Genomic DNA, 19,132 nt, shown 5'->3' on the forward strand with positions numbered 1-19,132 from the left:
GTGCTGTAAAAGAGAAGTGGTCTAAAGCCAGAAATATGCTAGTTAATGCATATCATAGAAATATTAATTGAAAAACCTTTAGGAAGAAAAAAAAAGAGTGGCAACTCCCATTCAACACATGGTGAAACATGGCGTTTGCTATCTAACCTGTCCTTCCCTTGGAGCGGGATGGAGAGCTGAGATAAGGCAGCAGCTACTGTAGCCAAAGAAACTTTACCTTTAGTAAAGCTTACTACAGCTTAACTTAACTCAAAGTAGATACTAGTTGAGAAGTTAAAGACACCAACAAGGATCTTCGTTATAAATTTTGATCTTAATATGTATTTTTGTTATCTAATTTTTGTGTCATTGTTCCATTACCAGAAAACATAATTTTAAGACCTTACCATTAGGTGCCTTAAGTTCTGTACAGCTTCACAACACCACTTTCAGGACATCTGGAAGTTACCAGGATACAAAAACATAGACACTGCATGGGCACGTGTGTGAACTGGCCCCACGAAAGGCGTGAAAGGACGATATGTACGATATGTAGAGTAGGAGGGAACATGTGTGAGCTCCAGATGCTGTGAGGGAGGTTGTGATAGTCTGCTATTCAGAAAGGAACTTAAACTAGTGACTGACATTAACAATGTGCATAGCTAGGCTTTTGTTATAAAACACATAATTCTTTATAGAAAGTCTTGTTTTGATGCAAAAAAAAGTTCTGCTGTTGCAAACACAAAGTAGACACATGAAATGATGAAGAATTTTTTGCCAGAATATTTCAAAAAACTGCAACTGTCATTTTTTTACTGGAGTTTTCACTGCAGATAAGCCACCTAGTTCCCAGGTAGCTGCAATTCTAACACTCTTTTGAAGCCCATCGAACATGTTTGAAGCCTGACAAGCAAAACTCAGTCTTAGGGCTCATGGCTACTGGTCTGCAACACATTTGGGAGTTGTGGTGTCTCCACTGCACAAGAGAACAGCTCCAAGTGTTTTTGCCACTATTTCGCTCCACAGCTTTGACGGATGTTTTTCTCCTAGCAGATAAAAGACCTAATTATGCAGTTGCAAGATCTCCATTTATAAAAACCATTCATTATCTTCCATTTGAATATTCTTAATTGATCCTCCTTGTACTTCAGTAATTGAAACACCTTACTTAAAATACAAAATCCTATTATGAGCTATCCCATCTGCGGGTAGTTATAAACCACTCTTAACGTGATGCTGTGTATTTCTAACATAAGCGAGCACTTCCAAGTACTCTCCTAATTATCAGATTTAGGCCTCTTATGACTGTTGCATTAATTATGGTGCAAAAATGAACTGTAGGCCAAAATCTGCAGGTAATTGGAGCATATAATGTAGTGCTAAACTTAACATTAATGAGAGAGAAATGGAAATACAGAGTTAATGTGAGAAAAAGGGGAAAGTGCCTGTCTTCTGCAGCATGGCATTGGATGGCCTCACTCATTTGCTTACTTGTTTATCTTGGTGTTTATAATTAGCAAATGGATTTAGATTACTGAGAACAAATAACTCCATCATTGATTTAAAGTTAGCTTAGATTCTGTCCTTCAGTGCCCAAGTTTCTGTTTCTCTTGTGGAAACATCAACTATTATAACATCAACAAGTTGCAGATCTGTGATGGAAGAATTCAACATCTTTGGACTGACTCTGTCATATTGATTGCTGTGTGGATCCCATGTTTTTCATCACCAGTCATTTTCACATCTGTGTTGATAATATCCAAAGTCCAAGGCCTTTTGCTAAAGTTGAGCAGAATGTCCTGCAGTGAAAATAGGGAAACTTCTAAACCTCATTCAGGCCAAGCAGCTGAAAGACAGAAGCATAAGGAGGCTGGGAAAAGAACGCTCCAAGCTGGGAGATAAGACAAGCATAATTAAGATGACCGTCAGCAAAGCCAGTTAATGATGACACCTATTAGCACATGAAGTAGTCTCTTGAGGGAGCCACTCTTGAGGGAAACACCCTTTGGATGATCAAAATTAGGCCAGATAAAGTAATGGCAAGTGGTAGAGCCCTGTATCAGCAAAGGGATAACTGGCAGGTGATGATCTCTTTATATCTCTAATGCCTCTACTGGACTTGTTAGAACAAGGAAAAAGTACCTTTCAGCCCAGGGCCTTCCTGGTGATGCCATCTTCGTCCCATGGTTCACTCTCGCGTGAAATCCAAGACTGCTTGTCCAGACGTTGTCTCAGCAGCTCTAAACAAAAAGCAAAACAGACTTGTCTTTAAACTATTGCACCACATGCTGATATTTTGCAATAGTGACATTCAGCAACTGGGGGGGGGGGGTGGGGGGTGTGTGTCGTTTAACCTCTCCAGCAGGGCCAGGAAGGGCATTAGCTAGCATAATTTTTCTAAGATCCACAGTGCTGCTCAGCACCCAGAGCTGTGGGGGAGGGAGCTGGGGTTACCCATCAGGTTTCCATGAACAGGGCAGAGGGAAGTAGAGAGTCGGCAACTCTCACACATCCAGGGTTGGGTGTTTTCCCACGTACGGGTGCCTGTGATTCTCACCCTTACACCCAGGAAGTGGTGAGATACAAACTGCTAATCTTTGTAGCGAGGGGAGAGTGAGATGCATTTGGGATGCGCTGGAGAAATGTGCCAGCTATTGTTCTGACAGGATCAAAACTACTAACACTATTATGAGGCTGATTATTTTTGACATGAGTTTTGTGGTTTGAAAGCTGCCGTATTTGACAGCTCTGGAAGGCACAGGCACCTGCTCAAGCATGAGAGGGAAAATGCAATCAGGCCATGGGAGTACAGGACCAACAGCAATGAGAGTTTATCAGCTCCCAGGAAACAGAAACTTCATTCTCAGTTGAGCATTGTTGCTTGGGTCAGGCTGACAGCAGAGAACAACTTTGACAACAGTGATGGCATGTCTTGGGTGTGTAGTTATTTGGTTTATTTAAGGTCCAGTTGAGCCCCATTGGCTCATGTCTGAAAAGCCATTGAGCCATCAGCAGCTCAGTGATTCTGGCTCATGGAGGAGAGCTGGTGACCATCTCCCAAAGTATTAACTTTCTCAATGGTGACATTGCTTTATGCTGAAAAATGTAACCCGTTCAGCTGCCTGCTACTGAAGGTTTGGTTTCATAAGACAGGGGCTAGGAAATGGGCAGGCAGGGAGATACACAAGCTATACACGGTCACAAATGTATATGCTCAAGGGCTCACAAAAGGATTTCTTGCCTCTTCCAGGCCCCACTCAGAGAATGTTTGCTGTTCTTATTTTTAAAAAGTGATTGAAAACCTTGGGCATGTCTTAGCAACATCCACGTTATAGTTAATAACTGACCAACATCAGATGGACTTTCAGAGCAATCTCCACTGGAGGCAATGGAAATAAACCTCTTTAGTGTGGGTCAGGCACGGTGCCTGGCCAGACTCAACTGTTCCCCTTGTCTGAAATTATGTCAGGTAAAACTGAGCTGCTGAAGTTTAAAACAGGACAGCAGTATTACATGGTCAGCAGAAGAGAGGGCAGCTGCTAGTGGGTGCTGCTTTGTGCAAAGGGAGTGTTCCATCCCGATGCTGGCTCGGCATCACAAGCACAGTGCTGCAGAGCTGCGGCGTGACCATTATGGTGTGGGAAGGCTTCAGCCTTTTCATAAGCATTGTGAAAAGAAGGAAAGGAGGAATCTAATTATTGTCACCATGCAATGAGAAACAGAAGGTCCGAACCAAACTCGATTATTTCCCTGTTTCTATTTTGCCAGCCTGAGAGCATCATTACGGTCAGTGACCCAAAGGCAAGATATTCCCAGCTCTGAGAGTGTGAAGGATTTAGTGCAGGAAAGAAGTACTTCAGTAAATAGAACACCTTTCATACAACTGTAGGTTGTTCTATCCTGGAAAGCATTTCTGACATTTTAAAACTGAAACAAACTTATTAATGTAAGTGATTAATTGCTGCTGCTGAAGTACTGCAGAACCAAACCAAACTATGATTTAGTTGCACCAGACACTATCTAAAATGACACAATACTTGTTTCAAGGAGGCTAAGATCTAAAGACAAGGCATACAAAGGAAGGATTATTGCCTTTATTTTACCCACAATGAAAGAAGGCTCAGAGAAATTGCATGGTTTGTCCACAATCAAACAGAGGTGGGAAAAGCCACCTCTAGTCCTGAGGTGTCCTGAGTCCCTGGTAATCTTCGGTCAACAAATTCTTAAAATAGCTCACTGAAGAACTTAGCTGATCTTTGTTCTTATTAGCACACATTTAGCATTTCTCTATTTGCTTAGCATTAAAGTATCTGTAGTCATGTTCGTGTTTTTACCTGTTTATGTCTATCAAGAATGCCATTATCATCTTAAAAGGTTAGTATTCAATACAAGGAGACCTTATAATATTATGCAAAAGGTTTTAGCCAGTACCCAGAGATAATGTCATATAAAAATATGTTCCTTCAGCCCTATTTTTTATTGAATTTGACTCTTTGCTTCTTTGCTGATCTATGTGAAATGCCTTGGCTGATTCAGACCAGGCTCCTAATTAATTATCTTCATTAATCAGTCTCTATCCAGTCTAGTTCCTGTGCCAAGTGAAGGGTTGTGGTCAGCACTGTACCAGAGAGACCAATATGATTTTCCTCCATTCATGGAACAAGAGTCTTCTGAGTGAAGGAGCAGTGTGCTGGGATTAGCTGTTGAAGTTAAAGTAGCTTAAACAGGTTCTATAATTTTTCTTAGACCAAATTCATTAATAGAGCCTGGCAATGAATAAAAAAAGGAAGATGTAATAAGCACTTGCAGTTCCAGGGAAACAAACTTATTGGGTCAAGTTCAGCAAATGCTTTCAGCAGGAGAAAAGGAAAAGGAAACAAGGTACTGAAGTGTTTTGACATTTTAGTTCAAAATCATATTTTAGTTTATTATTTGCATGCAATTTTAAAAGGAGTTAAATATCCTCCTTAAAAAGATATGCTTCTACTGTAAACACAAAAATAAATGAACTGGAGAGGATTTTGGTCTTCTTGTGCCAGAAAAAAATATATGAAACATCCTATTGCATATCAACCTAAAGCAGTAGTGCCTGTGTGTCGGTGCATTCACATATCCATCAGGCAGTATCTGCACGCCTCTACTTTTGGAGATGAGGACATCCCTCGTGTGGCTACAGTGACTTTTCTGGTACTGTATGGGAATGCCTTGGCCTGTGTCCAACTGAGAGGGTCTGGGAACATTTCCTGGAGCTGCAGGTCCTAAAAGTAAGTGGCAGCCAGAGCTGGCTTGTAAGAGTGAGAGAACGGGAGAGATTCAGCTAGGAAAACATCCTTCAGGAATGATGGAACAAAGGAAAAAGCAAGGAGAGAAACAAATCTATTGATAGATGCTTGCTTTGTTTTCTGAGACTTGTCTGATACAAAGAAAATAATTTTTTCTTCCAGTGGTATGTTTCTCTCACTTGAGGACTCTGCTTACTGGAAGAACTGTCTGCTAATTTTAAATCTGAGGAGGCATGTTGAAGTCTTACAAAATGTTCTGAAGCTGGATCATGTGGGCTGGAGTCAGCTGTTTTTAAAACCTCTAACTGAAATTTAGTAAAGAATGATGAGTGCTTAATTCCAGCTCACAAGGTCTGAACAGCATTATTTGATTTAAAGATAATTAAGATATTCAGCGTAACTGCTCTAGAGTGGAAAAGATTAAACACTTGTCATAAGACAGAGACAAATTTGTATTTACATTTGACTACAAAGGACTTTAAAATCAACATTACTGTCATAGGCATATAAATAATTTAGCTATCCAAATGTTTCCTGAGATCTGGATTTTCACCATTCAGCTGCAATGGGAAAACTGAATTTTTAATGACATTTCTGTGGACTTTACCTATGTTTTCCCAAAGGACTGCGTCATCTCTAAGGAGGAATGGTCCACCAATATTTGCTCCTCTTTATTTAAAAAAAAAATAGTAAGACTAGTTCAGACTTCAAATTTGGCTAGGACATTTTAAGAATTTAGGAGTATTTTCTCTTTGGTGCTGATGCTGCTTGAGACATCAAGTCCACTGACGAGGTGGGCTTTACACACAGATAAATGATGATCCCTCCCCAAGACTGGAATAAAAGAAGGAAGGTCCCTGTTGTAAGGCTCACTGCAGAGGATGGATTTACTTTTCTTTGCCACAATTCTGTGCTTTCCTGGTGCAGGCTGTGAAGGGACAGACAGATAGCAACCATGTCTGTTCAGCTGTTTCTCTGCCAGAGCTCCGATAGGTGATTTAGCAAATCATCTATCCCAGCCACTTATTCAGATAATCATACCATATCTTTATGGGCTCTGCAGGCTGTCAGCTTGCAATTAAGAGAAATAGTCATAGGAGTAGGGGATGGAGACTTTTGTCTGCTGTCCAGACTGACTCAGCTCCTAAGCAGAAGCAGGGGCCAGCCATAATGATGACTTCACCATCCCCACACCTGAGTTCACCCAGTTTGAAATCCAGCTTCCTCCAACCCACTTGGGTGGGAACCCTGCACTTGAAAGCACACGAGAGACAACATTAGGTGTTTCTACAGAGTTAAAGGAATATATCTGATATTTGAGGGCCTTCTCTTGGAGCAGTTCTCATTGTATTTCCTGAGTTCATGCACTCTTTTTGTAGTCATTGGTTTCATGTATATTTAGAAGATAAATTCTCTCTGAATTGGCTCCTATTGGACAAAGCTGATCACAGGTAGTCACACTCAAGTGCAGTGAAAGACCTACCTTTAGTAACCTCATCTTTGGTAATGCACTGGTCTCTGGGTTGCGGGTCAATCAGATGCAGCACAAGGATGATACACAGTAAACTTAAAACTTATTGCTAGGTAATCTTGCAAGTATCTTTCTTGTCTGAGAAACAGGAAGAAATGGGAAACCTACAGAGAAACAAGAGGAGCTATTCATCCTAGAAGTACTAGATATATTAGTAGTTTTGCAGCATACAATATGAAATAGATGCTGTTCTGCAATGTTGAGATATATCAACAAAAAGAAAGAATGAGCTTGTCATTTCTGGCTCCATTTTGCCCCAGGAATTGTGCTGAATAGGTAGAGGGAATCCTTCTTATCCTGCTATAATGATTTTCTACTGATGGCCAAATGAGAAAGTTCACATTCGTGGCTGGAACATGAGTCATTCAGCCCAGAGATTACAGAGTTACTAAAAAGCTTTTAATTCTATAAAGTCTATGAACCTGGTAATTGTGAGAGGGACAGTTCTGCACTGACCTTTTGAAAATTAAATATGCAGCTGTATTAAAATGAAATGTTTCATGAAAGCACATTTAATTTGGATGAGGTGTATTCATTTTTTTTCAACAGTAAATGGGAATGAAACAATGTATTTCGTTCACATTTCGTTTTGTCATTTCATGTATTTCAGATTTAAAAAAAAAATTTCCCCCTTTCGGAATTGAAAAATGCCACAGATTAAAATAGCAAATTCCAGAGATTCTTGGATTTTATATTTACACTCTTCTCAACTTACTGACTGTTTCCCAAGATTTCCCAGTTTTCCAAAAAGTCAAAAGCATCTTTCAGGGAGACAACCGCATTGCCACCTTTACCCTTAGCTCCTGTAACCCCAGAAGGCACTCCAATGCCACAGGCCCTTTTTCCTGCTGTTCTGAAAAACATGCTCAAAGTTTATTCCTGGCCCACTGGGACTCAGGATGCTCTGTGTGATCTTTCTTGGGCGCTTCCATCGTAGACATGGCTAAATAATGACGCCAACCAGAAACTGTACTGCGCTTAACAACGTCTCTATCATCTACAGGCAATCATTTACTTTGGGTTAATGACTGCCATAAAATACAGAATTAAAAGGCTGTTTTCTACGTGCTCCTGGAACAGGAATAGAGCAAGCAGATGCATCACTGTCTTGAATAACTAATAAACAGTCATCTTAACCTGTTCTCACTTTCCTTCTCATTTATAGTGCATTTATGAATTATGTTGTTTGCATTTGTAATTATGGGACTGGACAGATGGTAGAAGGCTTATTTCAGAATGATGTGTTCATTAAAATACATCTGCTCTGCCAAGTGATTGTTAACTGAAATTCCAATTTGATATTGAAGAGAGTTATTTAGTCTTTCTCTGTAAGTCCATCTGAAAGAAATGGAGCTTTGAGAAATGGACGTGATTGTGAAGCTACAATAGTGGTGCTGCATATATTCCAGATGGGAAACCACTGAAGAGTTTTGCACCTGTGAAAGAAAGAAAAATGCAGGGACAGATAAATTATGGACTAACACAGTTTTCAAATCTAAGAAAAGTTTAAATTCTTAATTCAATTTGGAAGCTAAGTTCCACTTAAAACATGGCTCCAGCCAGCTCCTACCTATGCACAAACTCTTGTTTGTCTTGTGTCTACCGTCTTAGGTAGTTGAGTTCAATAATGGTAGATTCTGTTACTAAAAATGTGACTCTCTGCTCAAGCAAAACGTAAATGTTCACAGTTTATCACATCTTACATAGTAACATCCTGTTCTCCTGTAGTCCCAACAAGTGTTTACTGGGTGCTTCTGCAAATAACAAGAGGTTTTGCGATTTAACTGGGCACGATCTTCGTGTATTTGCCTTCCTTCTTGGAAATCTTACTGTACCAGCTTCACTTTAACAGCTTCATCATCTTGCAAGGTGCGTGATGGATCTGGAGACAATTCTTTGTGCTTCAACCCCTTTGCAGTATTTTATTTCTGAGATCTCATGCCCCACTATTTTCACACCAAAACTTCAGGATCTGGTCTGAACATAGATGAAAGCAGAGACACAGTGTCAAGGTTTCTTTGTGGAGATTGAAGGAGTCTCTATTTCTACAGTTCTGGCCATTATCCAGGTTCTAATTCCTGGCCCTCACATCTCCTTGTATATATGTCCTGTCCAGGCTATCTCAAGATGCCACCTGTGGCAGATCATCTTCACTCAGTGGGCAGTCTGAGGGCTGTGCTGCTGCTGAGCTGCTCAGAAACATAGTTTACAGCTCTCCTATGGCGGAAAGCTTTGCTCTTCTGCACCAAAGCAACTGGCATCACTTCTACCCCACCGCTGTGGCACAACCATGGGGCCTTCAGAATTTTGCAGGCAAAACTCAGGAAATAGTGGAGAAAGAGATGAAAATGAGCAGGACTCCTGACTGCCTGCCTGAGCCCACTGGGAGCAAAACCAAAGGTGGGAGGAACGTGAAAGCAGTGGAAAATTTGATTGTGTTCACTAAGAATAACCAGAAATATTAATGTTTTCTGGGTTGCCTCTGCAACCATTGTCACAACCTTCAAAGATACAAATTGGCTGTACAAAAGCTGTTACGGAGCAGTTTTCTGGGGTCCTGGAGGGAGTTTCTAGTGGCATATGAAGGAAGAAATGTATTTTGAAATGTTTGATTTGGAGTGCTGGCAATCAACAATTGGAAGCAGGAGAAAATGAAATAGATGAGCAGATGAGTGCTCACTCATACAAAATTGCCAGTATCACAGTGGTTAGATCAGTCACCTTGATAAAAGGCCTTGGAAATGAACTGGAGTCTGCTCTTTATTTCTTTTTTTTTTTTTTTTTTCTTTTCTGTCCCATGAGAAGGTGCAGACTTGCACCAGATCAGAAACAGGGAAAATAATTTGGAACTGTGAAACTTTTGGACAATGGGAAAAATGTTTTCTATACCACTCTGATTTTAGCTTGAAACTCATTATTTTTGACCTAGTGAGTAAGTCTTTATAATTGCATGTTTCTCAGATGCTCTGACCTCCCTCAAACATCCACTCCAACCTATTAAATCTCCTAGCTGTAAACTAAATTTGCCTGTACATTTTTTTTTCAGGGCACGCACTATCTTGAAAAGGAGCTTGCCAGAGCTCAGCACAACAGATTTCTGCTTTAGGTTAGACTACAGTGTGTTACTCTCAGGAAAACATGAATAAAATTAGTCTTTTCAGAGTTTTGGTGTTGTTGAAATGTAATGCTTGGTTTAATTTGAAATCTTTCATTTAGAATGCAAGCAGTTGACGAAAAAAAATTAAATTAAAAATATTAATATAGGACACTTCCCAAAACTAACAACAACGCCTTTAAATGAAAAATTTCACTTGCCATTTTTACAGGAAGTATGGCTTTTTAAGATTTTTTTTTAAAGACAGATTCATAGAAACTGGCACAAACTCAGGAAAACTTTTAGTGTTAGTGCCACAAAACTTGCAGATTTATTTTTCTTATTATTTCAAATTTTTAAGAATGTCACAGCCAAAACTTTCTCCTTGCCTGAGTCTGCCATGCCTGAGTTCCCTCCATCAGTCCAGTAGTGAGTCACTAATGAACTGTCAGCAACAAACCCCAAATCCCAGTACAGGCGTGCCCAAAGACCACAGTGTCGTTTCAGATAGGGCTAATTTTCCCAAATCTGGGAATGTGGGGTCAGTAGGAGACTCTTACAGGCTAGCACGTCCATAAGGTCACTGTTGCAGGCAGTGGTGGAATACATTACAGGCTTCAAACAATTTAATGCGAACAGCTAAGAACAGCACTTATTTCAAAGAACTTGGTACAAGGTTTTTATATGCTATTCTTGCATTACCGGGGGGTATTTAGAAACTTTGGCAGCCATTATTCTGCCTTTCTAGTACAAAGATTATCAAAAAGATTTGCAAATGCAATGCAACTTGGTGCTTATGAGCTTTTTATATAGTTCATGGCTGAATTTCCCCAGACTTTGTGGCCGTTTGTGTCCTAGCTGAGACCCAAGCTATCCTGGCAATACCAGTAACAGAGACATATACCATAAATTATATACCATAAATGCACCCACTCACCTACTTCTGCAGCACCACTGACCTCTTGGTGTCTGAATGTGTGTGCAAAATCTCTTCTCTACCTGGTGACAATGAGGCTTTCATCTTCTGGGCACAGGGGATGTGGATTTAGGTGGCAAAAGTGCCAGGGAGCAGAGAGTTAACAGCTCCCAGTATTCCCCCCCAACCCTGCACAGAAGTGAATCCTTTCCAACCCAGTCCAGGGACAAGCACAAAACCTCACCTCAGTCTCCAGGGAAAGTCAGGACAACACAAACTACCTCCTGCCAGTTCAAAAAATGGAAGCAATTAGTGATGTAAGCAGGTGTGTTGGGAAAGGATGGCTAAACAGAGAGCACAGACAGCTGCACACCTACAGCAGCCTTAGGATAGCTGTAGTTTGCTCCGTTAATCTGCTGTCAACCCAGCTGAAAGCTTTGCCCTGCTTGGACAGTTGTGGGCATTTATTTTATTAATTTTTTTCTGTATTCATTATTATGACCTTCTAGGTAAAATTAGTTCTCCTGCCAGTGTTAAAGGGACAGAGGCTGCTGGGGGAACACTAAGCCCAGTGTTTGTTCAGAGGCTTTGGAAGGTGCCAGAGATGCTGCCACACAAGATCTTTAGCCCATGAGTGATTCAGCTGGAGCTGGGAGAGGCTGTCTTTGCTCTTTGTCAGTTTGTTATTAATGAGCAGTGGCTACTAATGTGATCCAGTCCCTTGCAGGGTTCTGTACCTGTGAGGGGTCCCTTGCCCTTTGCAGCAGCCACCAGGATTAACTGCCTGCGGGCAGTTTGCAGGGAGCTTGGGGGAGAAGGATGGATACAAATGTTCAGAACAAGGAGTATGGTTAAAAACCAGGGGAGTAATTCATGGGTAAAACAGCTGCAGAACTGCATGCTGCGCTTCCCAGGCAATTCTGCTATGTGTAACCAGTGTAGGCAGCTTTACACAGATGCTGCAAGCATGATGGGCTCGCAGGAGCCATTTTTTAGGAAAGATCAGATACCTTCCAATTCCTGTCCGTTCCCCACTGTCCAAAGGACTCCAGGCACCATCTCCAGACAGAGGCTCCCTTCTGGAAACTGAACCAGTGGCTACGGGCTCCCGTAGAGGGATGGCACACACACCATCAGGATATCACTTCCCTTCCTCCTTGGGTCATGCTTTGCCGAGGAAATGGATGCAGTTAGCTTTTGTGTTCAGAGCCAGGAGCCCTGCTCCAAAATGGCACTGCTTTCAGCTTTTCAGCAAGACAGGCATGATCCTGGGGAATGGGGCTGGATGCCAGAGGTTTGCTCATCAGGAGGGGACTAAGCAGGGACCTCAGGCTCTGTGAAAACAGTGACTGGTTTTCACTATGGTTGGGGAAAGCCGAAGAACAGCAATTTTTTGGCTTTGCTTCCTTAATGAGTTGTACAAGTTAGCATGGGGGATAGCTCTCCAGGGAATGAAAGTGGAAAGATTTCAAACAGCCACTGCATCCCCCTAGTGTTTTCTCCCCAGCTCTTGCCAAGTTCCCAGAATAACACTGGAGCTCCTTGTTCTGGTCATTGGCCTAGGGAGGATAAAACCACACAACTCCCCTCCAATACACTGAGAACTAACCCAACCAGTTAATTAAAGAGTCCGTTGGACTGTCAGAAACAGCAGGAGCAATTATTTCCAAATTGGTCATCATCACAATTAAAGTACCATTTGGCAAGTATGTGGATAGCCTACAGCAGGGTTCCTTTATAGGTGGCAATGCCTTTTCATTATTGGGCTTTATTGCTGGGTGGTGGTGCTTATGCTCTGAGTAAAGCTGTCAGGTGAAATGACAGTAACACCCGCCCCCGATTCTGGGAGGAGTCGGATGCAGAGGGCAGAGGCAGCCTGGGATGCTATTTGTAACAGCTTGGTAGCTTAACATGCCAGCATGTACAAATCCCATCGAAGGAACTCATTACAGGCAGGAAAGCTGAGCAACTAATTTGCTGCAGATAATTCATTTCATGCATTTAAAACCTTTTCAGCTTTTTCCTGCTCACATATTATGGTTTCCTCAGATATGTTCATTATTCAAGCCCACTTGAAAAATTTCTCTTGAAACAATCAGCCCACACATGCAGGGTCCAAGTGTTCATTTCTTCTTGCAGTTGGTAAGATAGATAAATCCCATGGTGCTTGGCATCTCAGCTGGGTGAGAGCTGAGGCACATTAGGTGTGCCTTCCTGTAGGTGAGGCAAAAATGAGTTTCAGGTGCAGCTGTGCTTTTTTCTCTGAAACTTGCTTCCCACAGATACTGATGCCTGAAAAATTAATTGTATTTTCAGAAAGCGGATCAGTTAAGACATGGTGGTGTGAAAAAAAAAAGCAGGGCTGTTGTAATCATGTCTTTTATCTGACACTAGATTGGTGCCATGTAACTGGCAGGTAGCTTTGAACTTTCATGTGAAGGAAAAAACTGCAGTATGGGAACACAATCCTGGTAACACAAAAGCCCACCAGTGGACGACTGCTTTAACAGTGTCCTGGAGATGTTGGTAAGATTTTTAGGAATGATGTGCCAGTACCAGAGCAAGCTGTCACCCCTGCAGTGCAGCTTTTGCACCCTGCGAACGAACGCTCTTTCCTTCTCTCCTACCAGTCCTCTTTCCCCACAGGGTAAACAGCTGGAAGTGTTGAGCTAACTGCCAGAGGCTTCAGACAGACACTTTGTGCCACAAGAGCTCCTGGGACACCTTAATGACTTCTCTTTAGCTTAATGCATCTTTGTAACAAACGGCATCACCTGCTAAATTGCTGATCTTACACTACTGTTTTCTGACTACTGCAGAAGAAGGAGAAAGGTTTGGCTCTTTGGATATCCTCTTTGAAGTCAGCTTTTAGTACCTGTCTGTTGTGCTTCTGAGCAAGTCCTGAGTTGCTCTGAACCACCTCTGCCTCGTTCACAGAGTGGGGGGTCTCCTGGCTCTCATCCTCTCTATCACCATTTGTAGCAGACACTTTGCCATGCTGGAGGTCTCTTTGGTGGATTGCCTCACACAATGTACCGTGTCTGACTTGGTATATAAAATCATAATTACATTATGCCTTGTATGCATCATGGTCATCTAATTGGAGTGTCTGTTCAGTGTTAGATGCAAAATGTCTTTTCTTGTTTCTCGCATTGAGTCTGTATCTTGTCGGTAGAACTGGCACATTTTTAAAAATTTATTATCATTATTTGAAGTGATGGAGTACTAAGGGAGCATGTTCGATGGGTATACCTGCACATACAGTGACCTGCATTAAGGTAACCAAGCCTGACCATGTTGAAAACCAGCATCTAGTACATCAGAGGGTAAATCTCTCTAGGAATATTCACCAGGGCAAATTCAGACAGGCAGTATAGTTTATACCCTGGCTTTCATTTTGAGTCCATGGCTGATCTCCTGGAACAGATACATCTGTAGGATATTTAGGTCATCTACTTCAGATGTTTCAGTGGCATTGTAAGCACCTTAATTAGGAGCATAAGTCCCAAGTATACTCAATGGAGAAGAGATGCATTCAGATTAATAATATCACGTAAACTGATGTTAGTTTTTTAATATATAGACAATGAAAAGTTCCAGACCTTTTTTCTAATGATTATTCAAACAAATCCTGAGGCTGATAGCACTTCTTTTCCCTCTGCTAACAGCAGGAGAACCAAGATATTCTTCTGTTTTCTTAGCCTTTTTTCTTTTTTTAATCTTTATTGAGATGCAGATATTTCAGATATGTCTTGGATGATTGTTACTAAGAGGAGTAATATATCTACATCTCTAAACACTCGGGAGAGAAAAGTCTTAACAGAGACCTGATTTCCCCGATACGCATTTGGCCTAGGAAAAAGTATGGGTTTTGCAGTTATTTTTGCAGCTTCCTATTCAAAGGATGGTTTGGTTCAGCTTTAGTTTAAATGAAATGGACTGCCAAGGGAAGATACATGGCTTGCTTTCTACCCTTTAGGGGGTCTGCAAGCAAGAATGATTAGATGTGAAATTCTAAAAGATGTGAAAAATCAGTTTTACTCCAATTAGCCAAAATTTTTGCCATCACCTCAGTCCTGCTTATTCCTACTAAGCATTGCACACCACTTAGGGAAAAGAGCTGCATGTCTTTAGCAAACTAAATCAACAGTCCTGTTCAGAAAGCCATGTTGAGATGGGCAGCAGGAAATGGCCTGGTAGATGAGGCACAGGGTAAGAGATAATGTGGATTTCCTTAAAACTGTATTCTACTTTTCCATATCTGGCCTAAAGCCTGGAAAGAATATTAGAAAGGTGTATATGCAACATGGTACCTCCAAAGAACATAAAACCTGAACAGCACTGGTTTGATAAAACATACTAGAATTGGCACTAAACCCAACCTTGCAATAGACAGAGACTACTTTCTTTCGTAGGTGGAAATGCCTGAAACATTGGTCTTGGTTTTATCTTAGACAGCATTCACTTCCCAACTAGCCTCAAATGATTCTTTGAATGCTTGCATTGAAGACATTAACTGAAGTGCCTTCAGCTTAGGCCACCCACACATGATCAGTGTTTCTTAGTTCTTTGGTCTGGTTTCCTCTCATTACCAGCTGCACCTTAGACACACAAAAACCAACAGGTTCTTGGCTTTCAGGGATTGCCTTGACTGCATCAAACTAAAGATTTGGTTTCCTGTCATGGAGCAAAGTAGGGATTCACATTTGCTTGATGTGGGATCTGGATATTTGGAAGATGTACTCTCTTAAGATGTACTTCAGGGTTTTCAATAACTCATTTTACATATGCTTGTCCTTTTCACTAGCACTAACAAATCTGTCTCTATGTTTTTCTGCTCCCAGGTACACCGTTTTACGTAATGGGCATCATCAGGAACATGAGAAGCTTCCCATCCACAATGACCCTGAATCCCAAGAGTCCTGTTTTTAGTCCTGGTCCTAGAAGAGGAATGGCCCATGCTGAAGGAAGAGATTGCTTTCAGGATACCCAAAGGATTCATGAACAGCAGAACTTTCATTCATCTGCACTGTCATGGTGCCTCCTGCACAGACTTCATATGAATGTCCAGCTGCACGTGTGTCGATTGATGGGGGCATGGGAAGGTACATGAGCAGAATGGATGAGGAGACTTTCCTGTATCTGCAAGGACAGCTGGACTGTATGGCTGCATCAGAGCCTTACACCAGGAGTGAGCTGATTTCTGTCAATGTAAGGAAATGACACAGATACAAACCACCCAATATGGGGACTTCCATTATTCCTATGTACAAGCCATTGCTCTGTCCTGCCATATCATGATCTTAAAGATTACAAGTTCTGGCTAAAGCCCTAACATGATGTGAGACTAAATGCCTGCTTTACCTGCGCGAGATCCTGTCCACCAGTGACCAGATGCTGGCAGGAGAGGAACAGCACTATGGAATTTTTTAGCAAAATCAGAGGAAATAGTTACTGGTGAGAGGTCAGCATGAGCTGCTGGTTCACCCTACCCTGCAGAGCTTTCTTTGTAAATGCTTTTATTGTGTTGCCTGGCAAAGTTCATTGGTAGAAGACTCACAGGGTGTATGTAGTGCCTGACAAGCTGGAGCGGGACCTACAGGGACATTTCACCACTAACAGAAGGCCCTGCAAGTGCTCTGTCAATCCAGCCCAGTTGCTAAAAGACAGTGGCCATCCTCTGCCATTCGGAGGCCAATGGATGGGATGTGGCCCCCAAACCCCAGGCAAGCTGCCAGTGCTGTCCTCATCTGAGCAAACTTTGGGCATTCTTACCATGAAGAAAGGTTGGCCCAGAGACACAGTCAGTCAGATCACTAAGTGCCATCTTGAAAAATATACCATCTAAAAAACTTTTCTAGCTACGTTAGGAAGACAGACTTCTACTTACATTTTCCATCTTTATTCTTCTGTTCGTTTCTGTTCTCTTCCAGTTGAGGCAAGAAGTTTCAAGACTTTCAAATATCACCATATGCACATCTCTGTTTGCAAAGATCTCAGTCCTTAGCTGCTTCCTGCATGTAGATGTTGCTATGTTCCTTGTGAACTGCTTCCACCTATGCATGGAACAGGTAGGCAAGGCTGTAGACTTCGCAACTTTGGGAAAATTATTTTCATGCAGCGGGAAATATGCAGGAACAAGACTACCAGCCTCTACCCTTTTTAGATGAAGATTTAACCCAGAGATGCCACCCTGAGCCTAGAAAATAAAATTGTACTTTGTTATATTGTGTAATCATGTACAGATATTTTTAACGCAAAATGAAAAGGTGACATTATTTATTTTTTTTTATCAGGAACATGTGGGTTTTTTCATTAAAAGCTTCTAGACCCAGGAGCTTAACATTATATGTATTATTATTTAGTAATATTTCTGTTGCTATGTGACAGGTATTTATGGTAAACAAACAAACAAATCCTGCTTTGAACAAACCAAAATATTGCTCAATAGCAAAAAAAAAATGTGCATGATAAGAACAACTGGCTTCCTTGCCAAGGTGTCTGACTTCTTTAAATACTTCTTCCACATAAAAGTCCCTGATAAAGCTTCACTTGATTTTCCTTTAGCATTCAAAAGGACCCTGGGCAGAAACAGCCCTAATTAGAAGCAGCTAGACACTTACCAATGTAGAAAATTGCTAGCAGTTAGAAAGTGACAAACTATTGGTGTTTGTGGTGATAGATGCTGGTGGGAAGAACATGAGCTATTTTTTCTGAAAAGAGAGGGTGAGAGAGTTTGAGCCAGTTCCTGGTTCATCATTAGAAACAGTTCAGCAACGACCTGTTTTTACAGGGTTGTGTTTCCAAAAAAAAATCATTATCAGTTCAACTCTATTGTTAACACCAGACAGAGCAGTGGGTGAAAAAAATAGGCCATTATTGAAAGTTTGGAAAAAATCCATTCAGGGCTACTTCAGTCCTATGATCTACACCTCTGTTGAACTGCTCACATGGGTTTTTGTCTGGATTTGGGTACGCAAGACTGTAGAACAGGTTGTCTTGGTTTCACCTCAAGTACCAAATGTCTTAAAGAAATCCTAGAAAACCTTTGCTCTGTCCCCGTTATAAGGCAGCAAAATATTGGTGTGAAATTTCTCAGAGTGACACGGAACCAGCAGCATGGGGATGCTATAGTGATGGTGTTCTTTGTTTCCACTGTTGTCCCTGAAGTGTTGTTTTCTCCTATATTTTTATGCGCTTTAGTAATCTATCTCTTCTTAATTTAAAATTAACTTCTCAACACTGAATTTTACTCATGGGCAATGTTCAGAAGGCTCTATAAATGGGATCAGTAGCTCACTAGCCAAAATGGTCAACAGCTCTTAACTGGAAAAAAGGCTCCAATTCCAAACACTGTATTTGAATGAAATACAAAACACAAAATGTCCATGTTCTATGTCATCTCTGGCTAATAGCTCGTTGGACTCAGGAAGCCTGTCATGAACCACTGGACAGCTCCTGCTTAATAAGTCAATAATCTCAGCAATGCTGCTGCAAACCCAACAAATGACGCTGTCCCTGATAATGTTAGAATTTCTATGGAAAAGCAGCTGTCGCATGGCAAGGACCCATACTTGATTTCCTTTGCAAAAGGTAGCTGCTCCTGTACCCTGAGTTCATCTTCCCATTGACCATTTTGGCTACCGATGTCAGTCTTCACCTGTGCTGAATAATGTGTAACACATTGGCTGTTTCTAGAAATAAAAAATCTCCTATTTACATTGCAGTAAACTCCAGTTCATTTCTTGTATTGCTTTCACTCAAAACATAAGATGCTATCAATACTTTCCACCCGCCTTGCAATATACGCAAACATCTGTGACAGCAAGGGAGAATCTGGCCCCACTGCTTTGAAAATACAGATGAGCTCTTGGGTTATAATACAAGTTCTTAATGTTTATTTAGCAGAACAATCCTGCATCCTGCACCAAGTTCCCGTATACTGTCCCTCTTTCTCCCCACAGTTTCACTTACATTGTTACTGAGCCCTCTTTCTCCCTTACCTGTGCTGTGTCCACCTCATCTCTCACTATCACCGATGCTGAGAGATGTCACTGCTGTGGGCATCACGCTCAAGACAGGCATTTGCAAATGGGGAGTCAGATATAATTTTGTGCGGCTCTGTTTCTCTGAGCTTCCCAGGGAATTTGACTGAAAAAGGACACTCCTTCCTTACTTTCTACCTCTTTCTTGCCATTTCTCACAGATTCACTCTAATAACCATATATTTATTTCTTCACATAAATATACTAATACTCATCAGCAAATTATCACACCACCACATTTATGGCCTGGGAACACTTTACATTTTTTTTTAATGCAGTAAGCCT

General features: G+C 41.3%; 1 protein-coding gene across 3 annotated transcripts in view; it reads left to right on the forward strand.

Annotated features, from left to right (window-relative positions):
- Positions 1 to 18,527, forward strand: part of HTR4 (5-hydroxytryptamine receptor 4) — a 140,588-nt gene extending 122,061 nt beyond the window's left edge. For 2 of the 3 annotated variants that reach the window (XM_075102059.1, XM_075102062.1), the window contains one exon: positions 15,647 to 18,527. In XM_075102059.1, the coding sequence (XP_074958160.1) occupies positions 15,647 to 15,734 (88 nt within the window). In that variant the 3' untranslated portion in view covers positions 15,735 to 18,527. Of the gene's footprint in view, positions 1 to 13,448; positions 13,635 to 15,646 lie in introns of all 3 variants that reach the window. The other variant, XR_012662082.1, reaches the window with a different exon arrangement.
- The last annotated feature ends 605 nt before the right edge of the window (positions 18,528 to 19,132 follow it).

This window comes from Phalacrocorax aristotelis, chromosome 8, assembly GCF_949628215.1.
Source record: "Phalacrocorax aristotelis chromosome 8, bGulAri2.1, whole genome shotgun sequence".
Lineage (NCBI taxonomy): Eukaryota > Metazoa > Chordata > Aves > Suliformes > Phalacrocoracidae > Phalacrocorax > Phalacrocorax aristotelis.